Consider the following 26816-nt stretch of genomic DNA (forward strand, 5'->3'; position numbering starts at 1 on the left):
ATTATAAAATTGGTAACTATAAAAATCCAGCAATAGTGAAAACAGTGCGTGCTTGGAGCGTATGAAAACGAAGCCATCCAATTTGAAGCATTATTGAAACGGGGTCATTACATCAACTATTAATATAAGAATTTAGCCTTGTAGGTCAAAAGCCTGGCTGCCTCCTGCCTAGGAGAATCCTTTGTTGGGAGGTGTTAGCTGGCCCTGATTGTTTCCTGTCTGGAACTCCCATTATCAGGATGTTGTTTTTACTTGCTGTCCTGATTTTTGAGTCATTATATCAGCTATTAACATAAGAATTTAGCCTTGTAGGTCAAAAGCCTGGCTGCCTCCTGCCTGGGGGGAAACCTTTGTTGTGAGGTGTTAGCTGGCCCTGATAGTTTCCTTTCTGGAATTCCCCCTTTTTATTTATTTATTTATTTACTGTCCTGATTTTGAGTTTTTTTTAAATACTGGTAGCCAGATTTTGTTCATTTTCATGGATTCCTCCTTTCTGGCAGGAAGCAGCCAGACTTGGAAGCTGCAAGGCTATTCAGTGCTGATCAAAGCGACCGATTGCAACAGTCAGACGGACAAGAGTTCTTTCTCCCACCCTGGACTTTCCACAAAGATATAAACCCCACTTACCTAGTTTTCAACAGACCTCACAACCTCTGAGGATGCCTGCCATAGATGTGGGCGAAACGTCAGGACAGAATGCTTCTGGGACATGGCCAGACAGCTCGGAAAACTCACAAGAACCCAACAGACAAGAGTTCTTTCTTTCTACAGGTATATAAACTCCACTTGCCTAGTTTCCAACAGACTTCACAACCTCTGAGGATGCTTGCCATAGATGTAGGCGAAACGTCAGGATAGAATCCTTTTGGGACATGGCCAGACAGCTCGGAAAACTCAAACAACTCAATAGATAAAGAGTTCATTCTTTCCACAGGTATATAAACTCCACTTGCCTAGTTTCCAACAGACTTCACAACCTCTGAGGATGCCTGCCATAGAGGTGGGCGAAACGTCAGGACAGAATGCTTCTGGAACATGCCCATAAAAAACTGCAACCCAGCTGGTGGAGCCAATCCGTCAGCCCTCTTTAAAAATTTCAGCAGGGATTATCTTAACTACAGGGATTTAAAATAAATAATTTTTGCATAACCAATTTTGCAGAAAGTCCTAGCAAGGGCTAGTGCTGTGACGTCACTGGCTGGCTGTCACGCGGGTGATTCCGGATAAGGCGGCGCTTAGGGGAACTCCTCCTGCGCTTCCAACGGGCGGACGCTTGGGGGCGAGCGAGAGCAGGGCTTGTTTTTCTTAAAGGGGCCGCGAAGCAGGAAGAAGCCAAGACAGTGAGTGGGTCTCTCCCCAAATTGCATGGGGGGCTTCGCGCTGGCATGGCCGGCTCCGGCTCCTGGGCGCCCCCGCAGCTGGAAGACTTCATCCTGACCGAGAGGCTGGGCAGTGGCACCTACGCGACTGTCTTCAAAGCCTACAGGAAGGTAGGAGTGGGGCTTGCAAGGGGGGGAGGATGGGAGTTGCAGTCTCATATGGCCTAAGAGGGTGCTGTAGGACAAGAAAGATAGATTGGGGTTCAAATAAGCAACTCAGTCATCCTTGCCCTCCCTTTTTAAATTTCTTATATGAAATTTCTTATATTATATAAATTTCTTATATTAATAAATGGGTCACAAAATAGAGCCTCCTCTTTCAGGAGCAGTCAATCTGGGAGTGCCATTGGCTGGCTTACAATGGGATCCCAGGCTGCAATTAGACCAGGCTTGGGCAAACTTCAGCCCTCCAGCTGTTTTGGACTTCAACTCCCACAATTCCAGATATGAATCAATCAGGGCCAGCTAACACCTCCCAACAAAGGATTCCCCCCATAAATGGGTCACAGAATAGAGCCTCCTCTTTCAGGAGCAGTCAATCTAGGAGTGCCATTGGCTGGCTTACAATGGGATCCCAGGCTGCAATTAGACCAGGCTTGGGCAAACTTCAGCCCTCCAGCTGTTTTGGACTTCCAACTCCCACAATTCCAGATATGAATCAATCAGGGCCAGCTAACACCTCCCAACAAAGGATTCCCCCCATAAATGGGTCACAGAATAGAGCCTCCTCTTTCAGGAGCAGTCAATCTGGGAGTGCCATTGGCTGGCTTACAATGGGATCCCAGGCTGCAATTAGACCAGGCTTGGGCAAACTTCAGACCTCCAGCTGTTTTGGACTTCCAGAATTCAAGATATGAATAAATCAGGGCCAACTAACACCTCCCAACAAAGGATTCCCCCAGGCAGTAAGCAGCCAGACATTGCAGCTGAAGGGCTATTCAGTGGTAATCAAGGAGGCCGATTGCACCGATGAATTTCTCATCAAATCTCAACCAATTCAACCCACTTTGTGACCCTACCGTATACTCTTATTATTTATTTATTATTTAATACATTTATACTATACTAATATTATAATATATTGTATATACATGTAATATTAAGACAGTAGAGTCTCACTTATCCAACATAAACGGGCCGGCAGAAGATTGGATAAGTGAGTATCTTGGATAATAAGGAGGGATTAAGGAAAAGCCTATTAAACATCAAATTAGGTTATGATTTTACAAATTAAGCACCAAAACATCATGTTAGACAACAAATTTGACAGAAAAAGTAGTTCAATACTCAGTAATGTTATCTTGTAATTATTGTATTTACGAATTTAGCACCAAAATATCACGATATATTGAAAACATTGACTACAAAAATGGCTTGGATAATCCAGAACCTTGGATAAGCGAGGCTTGGATAAGTGAGACTCTACTGTAATAATATTATGATGCAACACAATGTAATAATAATTATAGCCCACTGTTATAATTGTATATTTATATTACATACAATATTACTAATAATATTGCAATATAGTCATATAATATAATATATTGTATGTATATATACTTGTAAACCGCCCTTAGTCCCCTGTGGGGTGAGAAGGGTGGGATATAAATGTCGCTAATAAATAAATAAATACATACATTTATATCCCACCCTTCTCACCCCGAAGGGGACTCAGAGCAGTTTACAAATTAAATTTACATACAATATTATATTATTAGCATAGCACAATACTGGCCATAAATTACCATATTGTACTATATCTATATATTGTAATATTATTAATAATATTACATGTAATATATAATATATAATTAATATTATATTGTATCATTAGTATTATATTGTATTACAAAATAATATTATTAATATATGCATATGCAATATATTATAATATTATATATTATTGTAAATTATATTGTATATATGTAACACTCTAACAGTGCTTCGTCTACTGTTTATTATGTTTTACTGTTTATATGCTTGTTTTATGTGTTCTTGTTTTAAATGTATTGATGTGCCAGGCTTCGTCCCCATGTGAATAAAGTTGTTGTTATTATTATTATTATTATTACTTTGTGGCAGCCGCAAAAACAAAGTTTCTGGAATATAACAACTACTCTCAAAGTAAATACCACACAATTAAACAGGAAATAGCACTCTCATACCAGGAACAGGAAAAAAAAATTCAAGTGTTGTTACATAGTGTAATTATGATATTTTTCCGCTTCTTCCTTGCAGAGGAATACCCGGGAGGTGGTGGCCATCAAGTGCGTGAACAAAAAAAGTTTGAACAAGGCATCCGTGGAAAACCTCTTGACGGAGATTGAAATCCTCAAAACTATCCGCCATCCTCACATCGTGGAGCTGAAGGACTTCCAGGTAGGAAGGAGGAAGGAATCCTAGGATTCGAACCTTTCACTGCTAAGTAAAGGTAAAGGTTTTCCCCTGACATTAAGTCCAGTCGTGTCCGACTCTGGGGGTTGGTGCTCATCTCCGTTCCTAAGCTGAAGAGCCGGCGTTGTCCGTAGACACCTCCAAGGTCATGTGGCCATTGGCATGACTGCATGGAGCGCCGTTACCTTCCCGCCGGAGCGGTACCTATTCATCTACTCACATTGGCATGTTTTCGAATTGCTAGGTTGGCAGAAGCTGGGGCTAACAGCGGCCGCTCACTCCACTCCTCGGATTCGAACCTACGACCTTTTGATCTGCAAGTTCAGCAGCTCAGCGCTTTAACATGCTGCACCACCGGAGGCTCCTTTTTTGGAACATTATAATATTTGGACTATTATTATAATATAATAATACAGTAGAGTCTTGCTTATCCAACGTAAACGGGCCGGCAGAACGCTGGATAAGCGAATATGTTGGATAATAAGGAGAGATTAAGGAAAAGCCTATTAAACATTAAATTAGGTTATGATTTTACAAATTAAGCACCAAAACATCATGTTATACAACAAATTTGACAGAAAAAGTAGTTCAATACACAGTAATGCTATGTAGTAATTACTGTCTTTACGAATTTAGCACCAAAATATCACGATGTATTGAAAACATTGACTACAAAAATGCGTTGGATAATCCAGAATGTTGGATAAGCGAGTGTTGGATAAGTGAGACTCTACTGTAATAATATAATATAACATTGTAATATTTGGACTATGATTTGGAATATTATAACTAGAAGTTGTAATGCATTGCACCTTCTTAAACTTATTCCTCGCCCTTAGTCTGAAGATTGAAATACCAACTATACCGCTCCAGGGCTTTGAACATGTTTTAATTGTTTTTAAATTGTTGTTGTTGTATGTTTTTTCTTGATGTATTTATTGCTGTGTTTGGATTTGTTTTTACTGTTGTATTTTTATATTGTTTAGGCATGGTCCCTTTGTACGCCGCCTCAAGTCCCCTTGGGGAGATGGGGCTGGATATAAGAATAAAATATTATTATTTATTAAAGTTGATAGCATCTGCAAAGGCAAGGAGCCCCCGGTGGCGCAGCGGATTAAACCACTGAGCTGCTGAACTTGCTGACTGTAAGATCAGCTGTTTGAATTTGGGGAGCGGGATGAGCGCCCATTGTTAGCCCCAGCTTCTGCCAACCTGGCAGTTTGAAAACATGTAAATGTGAGTAGATCAATAGGTATTGCTCTGGCTGGAAGGTAACAGAGCTCCATGCAGTCATGCCGGCCACATGACCTTGGAGGTGTCTACGGACAACGCCGGCTCTTTGGCTTAGAAATGGAGATGAGCACCAACCCCCAGAGTCGGACATGACTGGACTTAATGTCAGGGGAAAACCTTTACCTTTACAGCAGAGGTACGGGTGTAGTTTAAAACTGCCATAGCAGTTTAATTGGGGTCAAACTGTGTTAATTCTTAATTATGTTAATTATGTTGTTTTAAAACTATGCTATTATATTTATGGACTGTTTTTCTTAGGTAAGCCACCCGAGTCCCTTCGGGGAGATGGAGGCGGGGTACAAGAATAAAGTTGTTATTATTATTATTATTATTATTATTATTATTTGAAACACAAGATGAGTCCACTGCAGAATTTATTATTATTGTTTTATTATGACACAGCAAACAAGATAGACATGCTGGATTTCATATCATAAAATCACAAGTATTATTATTATTATTATTATTATTATTATTATTAATTCTGCAGTGTAGAAAAAGTTTGAGAAAAAGTTATATTTTTGACAAGGCCGATGCTTTGCTTGTGTTTTGTCTCCCTTTCAGTGGGACAAGGAGTACATTTACCTGATCATGGAGTTCTGTGCCGGAGGCGATTTATCCCGTTTCATCCATTCTCGGCGGATCCTTCCGGAGAAAGTGGCTCGCTTGTTCTTGCAGCAGCTGGGTGAGGCACCAGGGATGGAAAGGGGAGAAAAAATCAATAACACAACATACCACGATTTGAAAAATGTTCTGTTCCTGGTTCGAAAGTGTTATTTCCTGTTTGATTGTGTGATCCTTACTTTGAAAATCGTTGTGTTCCTCCAGAAACTTCATTTTTGTGGCTGCCACAAATTGTGTAGAATTGATTGCAACTTGATGAGAGATTCATTGAAAAACTCTGGCAAAACGTGCTGCAAGATGTCGCAGAAAAACAAAGTTTTTTTGCAGTTTAATGAACTTTTCCCATGCTTTTATGACAGAACCAATTAGGAAATGACATGTATAACACAGGAACAGAGATCATTATTAATTCTACAGTGCAGATGCACCCATGCATTGTTTGTATGGATGCCATGAAATAATAATAATAATAATAATTATTATTATTATTATTATTATTATTATTATTATTATTTCATGTATAATTAATACATCACACAATCCTAGACACTTGGGAAGTGTTCGACTTGTGATTTTGTGATATGAAATCCAGCATATCTATCTTGTTTGCTGTGTCATAATAAAATAATAATAATAATAATAATAATAATAATAATAATAATAATAATAATAATAATAGACCTGAATGCCCTTTTGTCCCAACAGCTTGTGCCTTGAAGTTCCTCCACGACAAAAACATCTCCCACTTGGATCTGAAGCCTCAGAACATCCTCTTGAGCACTTTGGACAAACCTCATCTCAAACTGGCAGGTTGGTTGGAAGATAGGGATTCAAGTCTCAATGTTGCAGTTGGCCACCTTGATTAGCATTGAATGGCCTTGCAGCTTCAAAGCCTGGCTGCTTCCTGCAGATATATAAACCCCACTTGCCTAGTTTCCAACAGACCTCACAACCTCTGAAGATGCCTACCATAGATGTGGGCGAAACATCAGAAGAGAATGCTTCTGGAACATGGCCAGACAGCCCGGAAAATTCACAGCAACCCAGTGATTCCAGCCATGAAAGCCTTAAACAACACAAGTATTATTATTATAGCATATCATTGTTATTGTAACATTGAATTATGGATTTATTTCCAAGCCTGATATATCGTGTCACGGGGTTCTTATTCTCCTCCAGATTTTGGATTCGCTCAGCACATGTCGCCCAGGGATGAGAAGCATGTCCTGCGAGGGTCGCCGCTTTATATGGCTCCGGAGATGGTCTGCAGCCGGCAATATGACGCCCGGGTGGATCTCTGGTCCGTTGGGGTCATCCTCTATGGTAAGGCCACCCCTTTTGAATTGTATCTGACTTTCGGAGTTGGTGCTCATCTCCATTTCTAAGCCAAAGAGCTGGCATTGTCCTTAGACACCTCCAAGATCATGTGGCCGGCATGACTGCATGGAGCGCCGTTACCTTCCGGCCAGAGCAGTACCTATTGATCTACTCTCATTTGCATGTTTTTGAACTGCTAGGTTGGCAGAAGCTGGGGCTAATAGTGGGAGCTCAACCCACTTCCTGGATTCGAACTGCTGACCTTTCAGTCAGCAAGTTCAGCAGCTCAGTGATTTAACGCACTGCACCGCCGGGGGCTCCTATGTTACATTGTCATATTTGTGTGTGTTTGTCCATATATATATATATATATATATATACACACATATACAGTAGAGTCTCAATTATCCAAGCTAAACAGGCCGGCAGAAGCTTGGATAAACGAATATCGTGGATAATAAGGAGGGATTAAGGAAAAGCCTATTAAACATCAAATTAGGTTATGATTTTACAAATTAAGCACCAAAACATCATGTTATACAACAAATTTGACAGAAAAAATAGTTCAATACGCAATAATGTTATGTTGTAATAACTGCATTTATGAATTTAGCACCAAAATATCCCGATATATTGAAAACATTGAGTACAAAAATGGCTTGGATAATCCAGAAGCTTCGATAAGCGAAGCTTGGATAAGTGAGACTCTACTGTATATATATGTGTGTGTGTGTGTGTGTGTGTGTGTACATGTATGTATGTATGTATTCTTATACTGCTAGGTCAATTATCTAAAGTCTCTTGCATGTAGATTATATAAATAGTGCAAAAGTGTTTCCACTCTTCCTGAATTTTCTGTGTATTTGCTTGTTGTAGAACTAAATTGTCCATAATAATAAGAATAAGAATAACAACAACAAATTGGGAAGTGTTCGACTTGTGATTTTGTGATATGAAATCCAGCATATATATCTCGTTTGCTGTGTCATACCATGTCTTTGTGTCAATAAAATAATAATAATAATAATAATAATAACAACAATTATTATTTGTAGACCGCCCTATCTCCCCATAGGGACCCAAGGTGGTTTCCAACATAGACGGCAAACACTGAGCCATTTCAAAGATTTTTGTAATTTACTTTTTTCCCCTAGAGGTTGTTGTAGTTGTTGCTACGACAAGCCCCAACCCTTTGGAGTTTTGAGTCCCTTCGGGCAGGATATAAATGTTGGAAATAAATAAATAATTTATTATTATTATTATTATTATTATTATTATTGTTACATTATTATTATTATTATTATTATTATTATTATTATTATTATTATTATTATTATTTATTTGTAAACTATCCTATCTCCCCGAAGAGACTCAGGCCGGTTTCCAACATATGTGGCAAACATTGAGCCATTTCAGAGACTTTTGTAATTTATATTTTTATTTTTTCTTCCGTAGAGGCCTTATTCGGACGGCCACCGTTTGCCTCCAAGTCTTTCGCTGAACTGGAAGAGAAGATCCGAAGCAATCAGCCCATTGAGGTGGGATTGCCAATGGGTTGGTGCCTGGTGGGTCTCATTTAGGGGCTGATCCGTTTTGGGTTTTAGTCGGAACTTTAAAGGCGCTGTAGATCCAGAGCTTTGGATCTGGAACTGAACTTGATGACTATTATTATTATTACTATTATTGTTTGACACCATGTTAATCACCATGACTCAATGCTATGGAAACGAATGTAGTAGTAGTGTGAGAGTATTGGCGCCTCCCCAAACTATACCGCCCATGATTCCATAAAGTGAAAGTGGTGTCAAACCGCATTAAGTCAACAGTGTGGACACACTCTAATACGAGGTTGTTTTCCAGCTCCCCAGCCGCCCCCGGCTGTCTCCCGAGTGCCGAGACCTCCTCCAGCGCCTTCTGAAGCGGGACCCCCAGCAACGCCTCTCCTTCCAGGCCTTCTTCGCTCACCCTTTCGTCGACATGGAGCACATGCCCAGCGGAGAGAGCTTGGGCAAAGCAGTGAGTGGAAACAAACACTATCCGGAAGAAAGAACCTCATGGGGATTGTGGACCGTGCAATATGAAATGTGGCTGAGCTTTGCAATATGGGCACCTTTAAGATATCATCCGAGCCCCCAGTGGCGCAGCGTGTTAAAGCGCTGAGCTGCTGTACTTGCGGACCGAAAAATCACAGGTTCGAATCCGGGGAGCGGAGTGAGCGCCTGCTGTCAGCCTCAGCTTCTGCCAACCTAGCATTTCGAAAACATGCAAATGCGAGTAGATCAATAGGTACTTTTCCGGCGGGAAGGTAACGGCACTCCGTGCAGTCATGGCAGTTATATTATTGAATTATTCCATCATCCAGAATGATATAATATAACAATAACAATAATACTGTAATATATTGTTGTTATGATTTTATTTATTTATACTACTGGATAAACACAGATGTCTATTCTAAACAATGTAATGAGCTATACAAAACACAATAATGGTTCAAAACATAAGTAGTACACAATATGTATATTAGAGCATCATATACATATTACATTCACAAAAACAATGCTCAGTCCTATGGTATATAGCACAAAAGTATCTTATTCAGTATTATAAATCAAACAAGATGATATAAGTCTCTGCAGTCCTAAAAGGATTAAATTGTCTTGATTGTGTTATATACCATAGGACTGAGCATTGATTTTGTGAATGTAATATGTATATGATGCTCTAATATACATATTGTGTACCACTTACGTTTTGAACCATTATTGTGTTTTGTATAGCTCATTACATTATATTTATTTATACCCTGCTTCATCTCAAAGTAGCTAAACATAAAAGCATTATTATTATTATTATTATTATTATTATTATTATTATTATTATTATTATTATATAACCTAATAATCATTTATTATTCATAATGGTCTGATTGAAGGCTGAAGCATGAGGTTTTTAGACAAATGGATCTAATTTACGTATGTTTAAAATGTTATAATGTATTTTAATGATGTATTTTTTATAGTTTTAAGTGATGATATGTACTGTTTTTGCTTTATTATTATGTTCTTGGCATTAAATGTTGCCAACTGTTGTAAGCCGCCCTGAATCCCCTCGGGTGAGAAGGGCGGGGTATAAATGCTGGAAATAATAATAATAATAATAAAATAATAATAAGAATGTATTATCATATAATGCAGTCATGCCAGCCACACAACTTTGGAGGTGTCTATGGACAACGCCGGCTCTTTGGCTTAGAAATGGAGATGAGCACCAACCCCCAGAGTCAGACACAACTGGATTTAATATCTATACCTAATATATCATCATTCTTCCAAGTGTTGACTCTCTTTCTCACCATCTTCTTCTTTCTCTCTTGCCTTTGAAGACCGCTCTTGTCACAGAAGCCGTGAAGAAAGACCAAGCCGGAGATGCTTCGTCTGCCCTCTCTCTCTATTCCAAGGCCTTGGAGTACTTCGTCCCTGCCTTGTACTGTGAGTGACTCGTTTTGAAGCTGGGACTGGATGGCCATCTGTCGGGAGTGCTTTGATTGTGTTTTCCTGCGTGACAGAATGGGGTTCAATGTGGGATCTATTATTGTAGAGTTCACCCTTTCCCAGTTGGTTTGCCATTCTAATCAAACCAGCGAACATCAACTGCAAAATACAAGGAATACACATTTTAAGAATACAGTAGAGTCTCACTTATCCAACATTCACTTATCCAATGTTCTGGATTATCCAACGCATTTTTGTAGTCAATGTTTTCAATACATCGTGATATTTTGGTGCTAAATTCGTAAATACAGTAATTACTACATAGCATTACTATGTATTGAACCACTTTTTTTTGTCAAATTTGTTGTATAGCATGACGTTTTGGTGCTTCATTTGTAAAATCATAACCAAATTTGATGTTTAATAGGCTTTTCCTTAATCCCTCCTTATTATCCAACATTCTGCCGGCCCGTTTATGTTGGATAAGTGAGACTCTACTGTAGTATTATTATTGGGTTGCTATGGATCTACAACTCCATATACTCCAGTTTCAGAATGCAGTTTAATTGTGTTGTTGAAGGCTTTCATGGCTGGAATCACTGGGTTGCTGTGAGTTTTCCGGGCTGTCTGGCCATGTTCCAGGAAGATTCTCTCCTGTCGTTTCACCCACATCTATGGCAGGCATCCTCGGAGGTTGTGAGGTTGTGCCTGCCATAGATGTGGGAGAAACGTCAGGAGAGAATGCCCAGAAAACTCACAGCAACCCAGTGATTCTGGCCACGAAAGCCTTCGACAATACAAATATGATTATTATTGCATATCATTATTGCATTGATTCGGAAGCATTGATGTTACCTGTTAGTCCGATAGCTATCTCTGATGAGTCCCATTGATTTTCCTTCTCTTGTTTGGTCCTTTTCTCTCTTTTTTCTCAGATGAAACTGACATTCGCAGGAAGGAAGCAATCCGATCCAAGGTCAGAAGGTTGGGTTGTACAACTTTTGGGACTTTTGGGACTGGTGTGAAATGTCATTTATAAACAGGGTTCACACGTGCATCTACACGGAAGAATTAATGTAGTTTGACTCCCCTTTAACTGCCATGGCTCAATGCTATGGGTTCCTGGGAGTTGTAGTTTGGCAAAGCACAAGCGCTCTTTGGCAGAAAAAGCTAAAGACCTTGTCAAACTAGAACTCCCAGGATTCTGTAACATTGAGCCATGGGAATTATATTATTATCAACCAGGATGATACAATAATAATCATCATCATCATCACACAGTCCTAGACTCTTGGGAAGTGTTCGACTTGTGATTTTGTGATACGAAATCCAGCATATCTATCTTGTTTGCTGTGTCATACAATGTTATTGCGTCAATAATAATAATAATAATAATAATAATAAATAACAACAACACTATATTATTATTATTATTACTATTATATTTATTTATACCCCGCTTTATCTCTCCTGGAAACACAAAGCAGCTTGACATTAAAGTATTATTATTATTATTATTATTATTATTATTATTATTATTTAATAACCTAATAATCATGCATTATTCATATAATACTTTAATGCTATACTAATAATATAATACTTTAATGACTTAATAAAATGTGATAATAATGTGTTATTATTAATAAAGTATTACATCATTATTATTATTATTATTATTATTATTATTATTATTATGAGCCTCTTATTGTTGGAAGCGCATTTGGGAACCATTTGTATCTCTGGCTTAACTGATAGTGTTTATTACTTGGAAAATAAGTTTCATTCTCAATTTTCCTGCTTAGGTGAGTCAATACATCTCGAGAGCGGAGCAACTGAAAGTCTTGGTCGCCTCCAACAATAAAACCCTCCTCCAGCAAGGCTGTCCGGCCAGAGACATCTTGAAAGGTAATTTCCAAAGCAAAAAAAGAGAGAATATACTTCATGGAATGTGGATAAAGAAAACTGGATACCACTCCCAAGGATATGGAGTTCGGACTATATATTTTGGACTACACTTCCCATCATCCATGCTGGCCTGGAAGGTGGAGTCTAGCCAAGGGAAAGTTCCCAAGTTTGGTTTTGCATATTTGTACCATTCCGGATTTTATTCCTCTGTGGGAATGTAGCTGGGAGAAATTGAACAATTCTCTCCTGTCGTTTTGCCCACATCTATGGCAGGCATCCTCAGAGGTTGGGAGGTTGTGCCTGCCATAGATGTGGGCGAAACGTCAGAAGAGAATGCCTCTGGAACATCACCATACAGCCCGGAAAACTCACAGCAACCCAGTGATTCCGGCCATGAAAGCCTTCGACAACACATATGGAGGGGCTTTATAGGCCGCCAGAGGTCAGTATTACACAACTTTTGCATTCACATGTATATCTAACTCTAGTTGATTCCATATTGACTGATCCAATCAAACCCAATGTTTCCAATCAAACCTAACGTTGAGTCCCCTTTGTGGAGATAAACCAGGGTATAAATAAATAAAATAATAGTAAAATAATAATAATAATAATAATAATAATAATAATAATAATAATAATACATCACACAGTAGGAAGTGTTCCACTTGTGATTTTGTGATATGAAATCCAGCATATATCTCTCGTTTCCTGTGTCATACTATGTCTTTGTGTCAATAATAATAATAATAATAATAATAATTCATTACTGCTATTTATTTTCAACCAACTTGAGCTGAGATTTGACTCAGGATGAATCTACACTGTGGAATGAATGCGGTTTAACTGCACTTTAACTGCCTTGGCTCAATACGACGGAATCATGGGATTCTTTGGCAGAGAAGGTAAAACTACAGCTCCCAGGATCCCATTAGCATTAAGCCAGGAGAGTTAAAATGGTGTCAGATCGCATTAATCTTACAGTGTGGATGCATCCTAATTGCTCGGAATATTATGGATTGCTCATTATACATAATAACGTATTTTCCCCATTTTATAGATGGGTAAATTGAGAAGGATATATAACCCATTCTCATGCATTTTTTCCCATTTTATTGCAGAAATGTCCAAGGACAAACCACGTCTTTATGCCGCTCTGGAAATCGCATCTGCTGCTGTAGCCAAGGTCAGCCCTTAGGTTCAATACTGGGTTAAATTGCAAGCAGAGATTATTATTATAGGGTTGTTGTATGTCTTTCAGGCTGTGTGGCCATGTTCCAGAAGTATTCTCTCCTGACGTTTCGCCCACATCTATGGCAGGCATCCTTAATGTGGGCGAAACGTCAGGAGAGATTACTTCTGGAACATGGCCACACAGCCCGAAAGACATACAACAACCCTGTGATCCCGGCCATGAAAGCCTTCGACAACAGATTATTATTATATTAATAATAATATAATAATAATAATAATAGTGTGGCCATGTTCCAGGACATTCTTTCCTGACGTTTCACCTACATCTATGGCAGTCATCCTCAGAGGTTGTGAGACAGCCCGGAAAACTCACAGCAAGCCAGTGATTTCGGCCATGAAAGCCTTCGACAACAGATTATTATTATTATATTAATAATAATAAAATAATAATAATAATAATAATAATAGTGTGGCCATGTTCCAGGAGCATTCTTTCCTGACGTTTCACCCACATCTATGGCAGTCATCCTCGGAGGTTGTGAGACAGCCCGGAAAACTCACAGCAAGCCAGTGATTTCGGCCATGAAAGCCTTCGACAACAGATTATTATTATTATATTAATAATAATAAAATAATAATAATAATAATAATAGTGTGGCCATGTTCCAGGAGCATTCTTTCCTGACGTTTCACCTACATCTATGGCAGTCATCCTCAGAGGTTGTGAGACAGCCCGGAAAACTCACAGCAAGCCAGTGATTTCGGCCATGAAAGCCTTCGACAACAGATTATTATTATTATATTAATAATAATAAAATAATAATAATAATAATAATAGTGTGGCCATGTTCCAGGAGCATTCTTTCCTGACGTTTCACCCACATCTATGGCAGTCATCCTCAGAGGTTGTGAGACAGCCCGGAAAACTCACAGCAAGCCAGTGATTTCGGCCATGAAAGCCTTCGACAACAGATTATTATTATTATATTAATAATAATAAAATAATAATAATAATAATAATAGTGTGGCCATGTTCCAGGAGCATTCTTTCCTGACGTTTCACCCACATCTATGGCAGTCATCCTCAGAGGTTGTGAGACAGCCCGGAAAACTCACAGCAAGCCAGTGATTTCGGCCATGAAAGCCTTCGACAACAGATTATTATTATTATATTAATAATAATAAAATAATAATAATAATAATAATAGTGTGGCCATGTTCCAGGAGCATTCTTTCCTGACGTTTCACCCACATTTATGGCAGTCATCCTCAGAGGTTGTGAGACAGCCCGGAAAACTCACAGCAAGCCAGTGATTTCGGCCATGAAAGCCTTCGACAACAATTAATACTTTCTCTGTAGGCATGGGTGCTTCTCCATGCCTTGGTTTTTGCACTTGAGAAGGAATGTCTTTGTCGTGGATTATAGAATTAATCTACATTATAGAATTAATGCAGTTTCATACCACTTTTACCACCATGACTCCATGTTATGGGGTTGTACGTTGATAATGCACCAGCACTTTCTGGCAGAGAAAGCGAAAGACCTTCTAAAAGCACAAACTCCCAGGATCCCGTTGCCTTGAGCCATGGCAGTTAAAGTGGCATCAAACCGCATTAATTCTATTGTATAGATGCAACCCCATTGTCTCTTATTCTAGGAGGAGGAAGGCAAGGATGACGGCGAAACCCTTGATCTGTACCAACAAAGCCTGGGTGAATTGTTACTCATGTTGGCTGGTAAGTGGAGGATTTTGGAGGCATGGCTTCATATTAATTTTCGGTTTTTGATGCAATTTTTGACTCCCTTTATTCTCCTCTATCTTCAGCTGAACCAACAGGGAGAAGACGGGAGTTGCTCCATACCGAAGTAAGTGTCTCATCCTTCCCTGGAGCAATAATACATATTTATGTTGCAATTCAGAAATGGAGCTCTGTTATATATGGTGGGTTACGAGCATAGTTTTTGCTGCATTGTGTTCCCATAGATCCTTATTTTCCAAGCGAATTTCCTTGCATGACACCTTGCGTGGATGACACTTTTGGGTTTTGTCTTGGCAGATCCAGACGCTGATGGGCCGAGCAGAATACCTAAAAGAACAGATAAAGGTACTGTGGGTCGTGACATATACAGAACCTACTATATATATTATAGGTTTTTAAATTGCATTGTTTTTAATTTCCTCGGGTGCTTTGGGTCTCAATTAAGAGAGGAGGATGATGATGATGATGATGATGATGATGATAATGATAATAATAATAATAATAATAATAATAATAATAATAATAATAATAATACAGCCAGCAGAGTGTCTGCTATGGACTCATCTTGTTCTGTTTCTAATAATAATAATAATAATAATAATAATAATAATAATAATAATAAAAAAACTTTGGCCAGCTGCAAAAGGCCACCCTACTGGGATCTCCATGCATCATCCGAAAATACATCACACAGTCCTAGACACTTGGGAAGTGTTTGACTTGTGATTTTGTGATATGAAATTCAGCATATCTATCTTGTTTGCTGTGACATAATAAAATAGTAATAATAATATCAGTATATGGGAAGCAAGGAGTAATTTCATGTCCCTGCTTCTGGGCTGCTTATTGACCCAATTGACTATCCAATTTATCATACAGTTATTAATTTTCTCTATTATTATTCTTATTATTAAATTTATTATTTTACTCTGTAATTATTATGACATTTATAATTTTTCTCTATTATTATTGTTATTATGATATTTATTATTTTACTCTGATATTATTGTTATTACATTTATTATTTTCCCTCTATTATTATTATTATTACATTTATTATTTTTCTCTATTATTGTTGTTATGACATTTATTATTTTACTCTATCTGTTATTATTATGACATTTATTATTTTACTCTGATGTTATTGTTATGACATTTATTATTTTCCCTCTATTATTATTATTATTATTACATTTATTGTTTTACTCTATTTATTATTATTGGATGGATACGTAAGCACATTTACATTGCTTATGAGCACGTTGGCTTATACTCGAGTCAGTAAGTTTCCCCAGTTTTTTGTGGTAAAATTAGGTACCTTGGCTAATATTCGGGTCGGCTTATACTCAAGTATATACGGTACCATTATTAGTTAGACCTAGATATTTTCTAGATATTTTGGATTCCAGTTCTTGTATTTGACCGTCGTCTGGGTTTGAGGAAGCCTAATCTAGATCAGGTCCTTAATTGCGATAGTTAACGTAAAACCTCCAGTTTCAGAGGCAGTCTACCTGTGAGTAGGGCCATTAGTTTTAAGATAGGATTGCAAGCTTTCTGTGTTCTTATGGATAGATGGATAGATGATAGAATACAATATTAAATACTTTGCTTTCTGGTGTCATGAACCTTCTCCACTTTTTCTTCCAGATGAAGGAGTCCCAATGGGAAGCCGAAACCATCGACAAGGAGGGGATGTCGGATTCTGTGCGAAGCTGTGAGTCTCATCATGTCTTTTTTACCCAAAGTTTCTCTCTCAAGCATGAAAGACCATTGCAAGGTTATCTCTGCCCTCCAGCATTCATTCCATTGGCACTTGAAACTTTTTCACATAATTTCTCTTGTTTGGGATCTGCGTTGGGGTCCTGCAACTTCTATGGATGCATCTAATAACATGATATATATTATGTATAATATATATAATATATAATATAATATACAGTAATATATCATAATATAATATATTGTATATACATATAATATTGATAATAGTATTATAATGTAACACAATATACTACTAATACCAATACAATATATTTTTTATTTATTTCGTGTCAAAAGCATTGCATGATATATATTACATATATTATGTATTGTATATAATATACAATATAATATACAGTAATATATCACAATATAATATATTGCATATACATATAATGTTGATAATAGTATTATAATGTAACACAATATACTACTAATACTAATACAGTATATATATTTTATTTATTTCGTGTCAAAAGCATTGCATTATAAATAAGTTTAAAAGTGATAAAATAAAGGAATCACAAACAGCTAAATAGTTTTGGACCAAAAGCAAGCAACAGCAATCGCATTGTCCGTAGCTTTAAACAAATAAATAAATTTATTTATTTAAATAAATAAATACAATATAATATACATTACATGTCATATTACTAATAATATTACAGTATAGTGGTATTGTATAACATAGTACTATATTATGCTAATATTGTGCTTTGCTAATACAGTAGAGTCTCACTTATCCAACATAAGTGGGCCAGCAAAACGTTGGATAAGCGAATATGTTGGATAATAAGGAGGGATTAAGGGAAAGCCTATTAAACATCAAATTAGGTTATGATTTTACAAATTAAGCACCAAAACATCATTTTATACAACAATTTTTTACAGAAAAAGTAGTTCAATATGCAGTAATGTTATGTTGTAATTACTGTATTTACGAATTTAGCACCAAAATATCACGATATATTGAAAACATTGACTACAAAAATGTGTTGGATACTCCAGAAGCTTGGATAAGCGAGGCTTGGATAAGTGAGACTCTACTGTGCAATATACTAATAATAATAATGCAATATAATATATATTACATGTCATATTACTAATAATATTACAGTATAGTGGTGTAGTATAATATAGTACTATATAATGCTAATATTGTGCTTTGCTAATACAGTAGAGTCTCACTTATCCAACATAAGTGGGCCAGCAAAACGTTGGATAAGTGAATATGTTGGATAATAAGGAGAGATTAAGGAAAAGCCTATTAAGCATCAAATTAAGTTATAATTTTGCAAATTAAGCACCGAAACATCAAGTTATACAACAAATTTGACAGAAAAAGTAGTTCAATATGCAGTAATGTTATGTTGTAATTACTGTATTTACGAATTTAGCACCAAAATATCACGATATATTTGAAAACATTGACTACAAAAATGGCTTGGATAATCCAGAAGCTTGGATAAGTGATTCCTAGAGATGACATTTATAATCGAATCTGTGAATAATCAAACCCACAATTTCCTAGCTGGGTTTAGATCCTACCGTCACTACTCTGCATTTAAATTCATCCAATTCCTCCATAGTTCATCTAAGGTGACCCATTGGCATACATATGGCTGTTTTCGGTGGGAGGGAAATTAGGTCAATTGCATCTCGATGTGAGTGGGTCTGCGAGCCTGCAAATAATACCTTATTTTGCCTTAATCCGGGCCGAGTGCCATTGTGGTTGAGCATTCTGCCATCTAATTCAGGAAGCATTAGATAGTAGAGAGGCAGTCCAAACTATTTCCAGGAAAGCTTTAGGATCACTATTGGATGTTGGTTTTTTGGTTCTTGTTTATCACTCTCACATAGATCGTTCTGCAGTTTCTACCATCTTGGGGTGGCTGCATTCTTATCAATAATCTATTAAGATAGGAAAGATGGGGTGAAAATGCATAAGGATGTGTGTCAACTACAACTCCCATCATCCCAGGTCAATTCACCCCAAACCCCACCTTTGTTTACAGTTGGTCATGTTGTATATGTGTGCCAAGTTTGGTCCAGATCTATCACTGGTGAGGTTCACACGGCTCTCTGGATGTGAAGTGAACTACAACTCCCATCATCCCAGGTCAATTCACCCCAAACCTCACCTTTGTTTACAGTTGGTCATGTTGTGTATGTGTGCCAAGTTTGGTCTAGATCTGTTGTCGGGGTTCACACAACTCTCTGGATGTGATGTGAACTACAACTCCCATCATCCCAGGTCAATTCACCCCAAACCCCACCTTTGTTTACAGTTGGTCATGTTGTGTATGTGTGCCAAGTTTGGTCTAGATCTGTTGTCGGGGTTCACACAACTCTCTGGATGTGATGTGAACTACAACTCCCATCATCCCAGGTCAATTCACCCCAAACCTCACCTTTGTTTACAGTTGGTCATGTTGTGTATGTGTGCCAAGTTTGGTCTAGATCTGTTGTCGGGGTTCACACAACTCTCTGGATGTGATGTGAACTACAACTCCCATCATCCCAGGTCAATTCACCCCAAACCTCACCTTTGTTTACAGTTGGTCATGTTGTGTATGTGTGCCAAGTTTGGTCTAGATCTGTTGTCGGGGTTCACACAACTCTCTGGATGTGATGTGAACTACAACTCCCATCATCCCAGGTCAATTCACCCCAAACCTCACCTTTGTTTACAGTTGGTCATGTTGTGTATGTGTGCCAAGTTTGGTCTAGATCTGTTGTCGGGGTTCACACAACTCTCTGGATGTGATGTGAACTACAACTCCCATCATCCCAGGTCAATTCACCCCAAACATCACCTTTGTTTACAGTTGGTCATGTTGTGTATGTGTGCCAAGTTTGGTCTAGATCTGTTGTCGGGGTTCACACAACTCTCTGGATGTGATGTGAACTACAACTCCCATCATCCCAGGTCAATTCACCCCAAACCTCACCTTTGTTTACAGTTGGTCATGTTGTGTATGTGTGCCAAGTTTGGTCTAGATCTGTTGTCGTGGTTCACACAACTCTCTGGATGTGATGTGAACTACAACTCCCATCATCCCAGGTCAATTCACCCCAAAATCCACCTTTGTTTACAGTTGGTAATGTTGGCCAAGTTTGGTCCAGATCTATCATGGTGAGGTTCACACGGCTCTTCAGATGTGATGTGAACTACAACTCCCATAATCCTGGGTCAGTTTTCCCCTTCAATGTCAATCATGTTGGGTATGTGTGCCAAGTTTGGTCCAGATCCATTGTTATTGCTTTCACAGTGTGCTCTCTGGATGTGGGTGAACTACAACTCCCATCATCCCAGGTCAATTCACCCCAAAACCCATCCTTGTTTACAGTTGGTCATGTTGTGTATTTGTGCCAAGTTTGGTCCAGATCTATCATTGGTGAGGTTCACACGGCTCTTCAGATGTGATGTGAACTACAACTCCCATAATCCTGGGTCAGTTTTCCCTTCTGGTATTTAAACCCAATCATGTTGGGTATGTGTGCCAGCTTCGGTCCAGATCCATTGTCGATGCGAGTCATGGGGTTCTGGATGTGGAAACTATACATAGACACACACAAACAAACATATTTATAATAATAATAATAATAATAATAATAATAAACCGATGAAACCATTGATCATATCCTCAGCTGCTGTAAGAAAATTGCACAGACAGACTACAAACAGAGGCACAACTATGTGGCCCAAATGATTCATTGGAACCTATGCCTCAAGTATCACCTCCCTGCAGTTAAGAACTGGTGGGATCACAAACCTGCAAAGGTTGTGGAAAATGAACACGCAAAGATACTGTGGGACTTCCGAATCCAGACTGACAAAGTTCTGGAACACAACACACCAGACATCACAGTTGTGGAAAAGAACAAGGTTTGGATCATTGATGTTGCCATCCCAGGTGACAGTCGCATTGAAGAAAAACAACAGGAAAAACTCAGCCGCTATCAGGACCTCACGATTGAACTTCAAAGACTCTGGCAGAAACCAGTGCAGGTGGTCCCGGTGGTGATGGGCACACTGGGTGCCGTGCCAAAAGATCTCAGCCGGCATTTGGAAACAATAGACATTGACAAAATTACGATCTGCCAACTGCAAAAGGCCACCTTACTGGGATCTGCACGCATCATCCGAAAATACATCACACAGTCCTAGACACTTGGGAAGTGTTCGACTTGTGATTTTGTGAAACGAAATCCAGCATGTCTATCTTGTTTGCTGTGTCATACAACGTCGTTGTGTCAATAATAATAATAATAATAATAATAATAATAATAATAATAATAATACTTTATTTATATAGTGCCCTATCTCCCGGATGGGACTCAGGGTGGTTTACAGTCATTTTCTCTTTTGTGATAGACAGGCAGAGAGAAATAACTTTGTTTTCTGGTTGATGATACTGAAATTAGTGCCTCAGAAACAAAGAAATCTGGGCAATATAAATATTACAATAGATTTTAATGATTTAAAAGTGTAGAACAAGAACTTGATTCTAGTTCTAAGTTTCTCTTGAGAGTTTTGGTACGTTTTAGGTGCGGGATATCGTAACGCATCACTGCTCTAGCATAAGATGTGTTGACGTTGAAGGAGGCAGCCGCGGCCCCCTCCCTTGGCCAACCCAGGGGGGCTTGGGGACGGCGAGAGAGTGTCCATCCCGGCGCTGGCACGCTTGAGGGATCACAGGGGGACGGTGTCTTTGGGCAGGCGGGGGTCCCAACGGCCCTTCAGAGCCGGGAGAGACGTGAATGGCTCTGACTTGGCTCCTTGCTGGCGGCAGGACGGGGAGAACGGACCTGGGTGGGCACCCAACACCTTGCACGCTTAAGGAGGTTTGGGTCTGTTTCAACACTCAAACACTGTTTGCACACCATGTCTCCCTTCCATATACAATACATACATTGTCACATGCTGCCACACAGAGGCATTCACACTCCGCTCCTTACTTTTGCACATAACTCACACACTTTCATTTACACAACAACAAAATAATAATAATAATAATAATAATACTTTATTTTTAATGTCAAGCTACTCTGGGACTTCTGAATTCAGACAGACAGGGTTTTGGAGCACAATCAGAAACTCCTCAAAGCACAGCAGACAAAAAAAAAATCAGTACAAGAAAACCGCACTACAAACTAGAGCTGACAACTGGCACAACAAAACATTGCATGGAAAGTTCCTGGACAAAATTGAAGGAAAAGCTGATAAGGAGAAGACCTGGCTCTGGCTCACGAATGGGACCCTGAAGAAGGAGACAGAAGGCCTGGTCCTTGCAGCCCAGGAGCAAGACATCAGGACAAAGGCCATTAATAATAATAATAATAATAATAATAGAAGACCTGGCTCTGGCTCACGAATGGGACCCTGAAGAAGGAGACAGAAGGCCTGATCCTTGCAGCCCAGGAGCAAGACATCAGAACAAAGGCAATTAATAATAATAATAATAATAATAATAGAAGACCTGGCTCTGGCTCACGAATGGGACCCTGAAGAAGGAGACAGAAGGCCTGATCCTTGCAGCCCAGGAGCAAGACATCAGAACAAAGGCAATTAATAATAATAATAATAATAATAATAGAAGACCTGGCTCTGGCTCACGAATGGGACCCTGAAGAAGGAGACAGAAGGCCTGATCCTTGCAGCCCAGGAGCAAGACATCAGGACAAAGGCCATTAATAATAATAATAATAATAATAATAATAATAATAATAATAATAATAATAGAAGACCTGGCTCTGGCTCACGAATGGGACCCTGAAGAAGGAGACAGAAGGCCTGATCCTTGCAGCCCAGGAGCAAGCCATCAGAACAGAGGCAATTAATAATAATAATAATAATAATAATAATAATAATAATAATAATAATAATAGAAGACCTGGCTCTGGCTCACGAATGGGACCCTGAAGAAGGAGACAGAAGGCCTGATCCTTGCAGCCCAGGAGCAAGACATCAGAACAAAGGCAATTCAGGCCAAGATCGAAAAATCAGCTGATGACCCAAAATGCAGACTGTGCAAGGAAACCGATGAAACCATTGATCATATCCTCGGCACAGAAAATCGCACAGACAGACTACAAACAGAGGCACAACTCTGTGGCCCAAATGATTCATTGGAACTTATGCCTCAAGTCCCACCTCCCAGCAGCAAAGAGCTGGTGAGATCACAAACCTGCAAAAGTATTGGAAAATGAGCACGCAAAGATACTGTGGGACTTCTGCATCCAGACTGACAAAGTTCTGGAACACAACACACCAGACATCACAGTTGTGGAAAAGAAAAAGGTTTGGATCATTGATGTTGCCATCCCAGGTGACAGTCGCATTGACGAAAAACAACAGGAAAAACTCAGCCGCTATCAGGACCTCAAGATTGAACTTCAAAGACTCTGGCAGAAACCAGTGCAGGTGGTCCCGGTGGTGATGGGCACACTGGATGCCGTGCCAAAAGATCTCAGCCGGCATTTGGAAACAATCGACATTGATAAAATTACGATCTGCCAACTGCAAAAGGCCACCCTGCTGGGATCTGCGCGCATCATCAGAAAATACATCACACAGTCCTAGACACTTGGGAAATGTTCAACTTGTGATTTTGTGATATGAAATCCAGCATATCTATCTTGTTTGCTGTGTCATACAATGTTGTTGTGTCAATAATAATAATAATAATAATAATAATAATAATACTTTATTTTTCTATCCCGCCACCATCTCCCCGAAGGGACCCGGGGTGGCTAACATGGGGCCAAGCCCAAAACAAAAACAAATATAACAGTTAAAAACAATATAAGTAAGTAAACAATATCAACATAACTTGTTTTACTCATTAGCCCTTTGGTCATATCAAAACATTTAACACATAGACATACGACGTACAACTCACGGTACAACAGCAGTTCAAATAAACAAGCTGTTTACAGTTTGCCCCAATTTATTCCAAATATGCAGTTGACACGCTCTCATTTACACACATTCATTTACACACTCTTTTCTCTCCCTTTTACAAAACCTTGGGGTGTAAATAAAGATGATAATGATAATAATAATAATAATAATAATAATAATAATAATAATAATAATAATATGATGCATCTACTTTCTCTCCGGAGGCCTCGGCAGCACGGCGGATTAAACCGCTGAGCTGCAGAACTTGCTGACTGAAAGGTTGGCGGTTTGAATTTGGGGAGCCGGGTGAGCTCCCGCTGTTAGCCCCAGCTTCTGCCAACCTAGCAGTTCGAAAACATGCAAATGTGAGTAGATCAATAAGTACAGCTCCGGCGGGAAGGTAACAGCACTCCATGTAGCCATGCCATTGGTCACATGACCTAGGAGGTGTCTATGGACAACGCCGGCTCTTCGGCTTAGAAATGGAGATGAGCACCAACCCCCAGAATTGGACATAACTCAGGGGAAACCTTTACTTTTAACTAGTTCCTTTTAATTAGTTATCTGCACGTTTACAAGAAGATTGTTGTCCATCAGTGTAGTACACGAAGAAGCGAAGCTGGGATTGATTTATTCTGGAGCCTAACATTTTTTTTCCGGAGGCCCGGAGAGTGCCTTTTTATGATGATGCCGACGATGATTATTTTAATCCTTCATCTGCGATAAGCTCTTGAGCCCCCAAAGAGTCAAACGAGGTAGCCGCAGGAGGGCAGCGATATATGTTTCCGACATATATGTAATGCTTTTCCTTGGATTAACAACATCCTCCACCACCACAAATACATGGATGTTGGTTTCAAGGATCAGTGACTTCAGTAGTTTCTTTCCAAGCAATTTACTCTCAGAGTTAGCAAAAGTTTTAGAATCTTGTGTCCTTTTAGTTTCTCAATTTTAGCTGAGTTTTGGTCCAGCTAAAGTCAGTAATATTTTGCTTCCTGTACGGAGACCCCAGTGGTGCAGTAACAACAACAATTCTTTATTTATTAGTCACTTTTGACCATATCAAAACATGTAAAACATACAATACGTACACACTTACGCATACATACAATAAAGTCATGTAAAGATAAAAAACATCCCAACCTGCAGCCTAATAATCAGCTCCTAGATAAGTATACAAATACAGAGTAAAAAGGTGGTGCAGTAGCTGGGGCTGTCAGCAGGAGCTCACCCCACTCCCCGGATTCGAACTGCTGACCTTTCGGTTAGCAAGTTCAGCACCTCAATGTTAAACCACAGAGCTGCTGAACTTGCTAACCGAAAGGCTGGTAGTTTTAATCTGAGGAGCGGGGGTGAGCTCCCGCTGTTAGCCCCAGCTTCTGCCAACCTAGCAGTTCGAAAACATGCAAATGTGAGTAGATCAATAGGTATGGCACTGGCAGGAAGGTAACAACAGTCATGCAGTCATGCCGGCTACATGACCTTGGAGGTGTCTGTGGACAACGCTGGCTCTTCGTCTTAGAAATGGTCCGTTTTTGACTCTCCGGTCATTGCTTTTGAATCTGGATCGAAGGAAGGGAGCAAATGTGAAAGGATTTCTCAATCTTGGCACCGTTTCTGGCCTTTTTGAACGCCTCAATAAATAAATTCCACCCTAAGATCGCTTGGGTGCTTTTCTCGCTCACATCAAAATCCAAACTTGCCCTCGACGTATCCATGAGTACATATGACATTTTAATGTGAATATATATATATATATATATATATATATTTAAAAAAACATATTTATCTTTTCACTTTTCCTTTATAGCCTGTACCGTACAGTAACCTGGACTTCTGGACAAAGACCCGTGGATTCAATACCTCAAAGTCAACGGAGCAGCGGATTGTTTGCTTTAATGGGCACTGTTTACACAGGGACCGAATTATAATATTTGGACACTAAACGGAGACATAGAGCGACTTTATTAGGCTCGCGGCTAAGCTGACAGTGTTTGTGTAACATTAATTTATTTATATGTGAAAATTAAACATTGTCCGGCAGCACTGAATAACATAGAAATATAGAAAAAGAGTGGGAATGCTTTAGCTTTCTAAGTATTGCTGGACTACAAGCATGGCCTGGGATAAGGAACGCTGGGATTTGTAGTTTCCGATTCGTATAGCTGATTCCTAGGGATTGGTCTCAGTTCTGGGTTTGGCATTAGGAGGATGGGACTTGTCATCCGACACATAAAGGACCACATGTCGCTCAAACTGTTAAACCCAATTAGTGGGCGATGCCACTGCCACGTCCACTTCCGCTGCTTCGCATGAACCACGTCCACTTCTCCGATAAATAGGTGCGTCCTGTGCGAAAAAAATATGTAGGATATTCTCCATCACCGGCTGCGCCGGTGATGGAGAATATCCTATATATTTTTTTCGCACAGGACGCACCTATTTATCGGAGAAGTGGACGTGGTTCATGCGAAGCAGCGGAGGCGGACGTGGCATCGGCCACTAATTGGGTTTAATTCCCGGCATGAATGGGAGCGGCAGGCCGTTTATTAATAGATCGCTCTCTAATCCACACCAAACCCCTGTCCGTCATGTCACCAAGGGTCCGTTGGTTATTTCCAATGTGGTTCCCTTCTTTGCAACCCACTCATTAAAAAATTAAGTGGGATCCTTCCTTTCCTTTTCCTTCCTTTCCTTTTCCTTCCTTTTCTTCTTCCCTTCCTTCCTTTTCTTCTCTCACCTTCCTTCCTTCCTCCCTCCTTTCCTTTCTTTTCCTTTCCT

At 39.3% G+C, this 26816-nt stretch overlaps 1 protein-coding gene and 1 long non-coding RNA gene across 2 annotated transcripts in view; one reads left to right on the plus strand and one right to left on the minus strand.

Moving 5' to 3' along the window:
* Positions 1-21537, minus strand: part of LOC134293990 (uncharacterized) — a 136983-nt gene extending 115446 nt beyond the window's left edge. Inside the window, exon 1 of the long non-coding RNA XR_010000965.1 lies at positions 20762-21537. This is a non-coding gene — a long non-coding RNA (uncharacterized LOC134293990). The remainder of the gene's footprint in view (positions 1-20761) is intronic.
* Positions 1280-26078, plus strand: ulk3 (unc-51 like kinase 3). Its single transcript, XM_062963457.1, has 16 exons — positions 1280-1490; positions 3621-3761; positions 5634-5754; positions 6399-6503; positions 6873-7016; positions 8466-8548; positions 8871-9026; positions 10396-10501; positions 11440-11480; positions 12310-12412; positions 13534-13598; positions 15265-15343; positions 15433-15473; positions 15665-15712; positions 17015-17081; positions 25846-26078. The coding sequence occupies exons 1-16, from the start codon at positions 1386-1388 to the stop codon at positions 25860-25862; spliced, it is 1422 nt and encodes a 473-aa protein (XP_062819527.1). The 5' UTR covers positions 1280-1385; the 3' UTR covers positions 25863-26078.
* Positions 26079-26816: the final 738 nt, after the last annotated feature.

Source organism: Anolis carolinensis, unplaced genomic scaffold (genome assembly GCF_035594765.1).
Source record: "Anolis carolinensis isolate JA03-04 unplaced genomic scaffold, rAnoCar3.1.pri scaffold_11, whole genome shotgun sequence".
NCBI classification, from domain to species: Eukaryota; Metazoa; Chordata; class Lepidosauria; order Squamata; family Dactyloidae; genus Anolis; species Anolis carolinensis.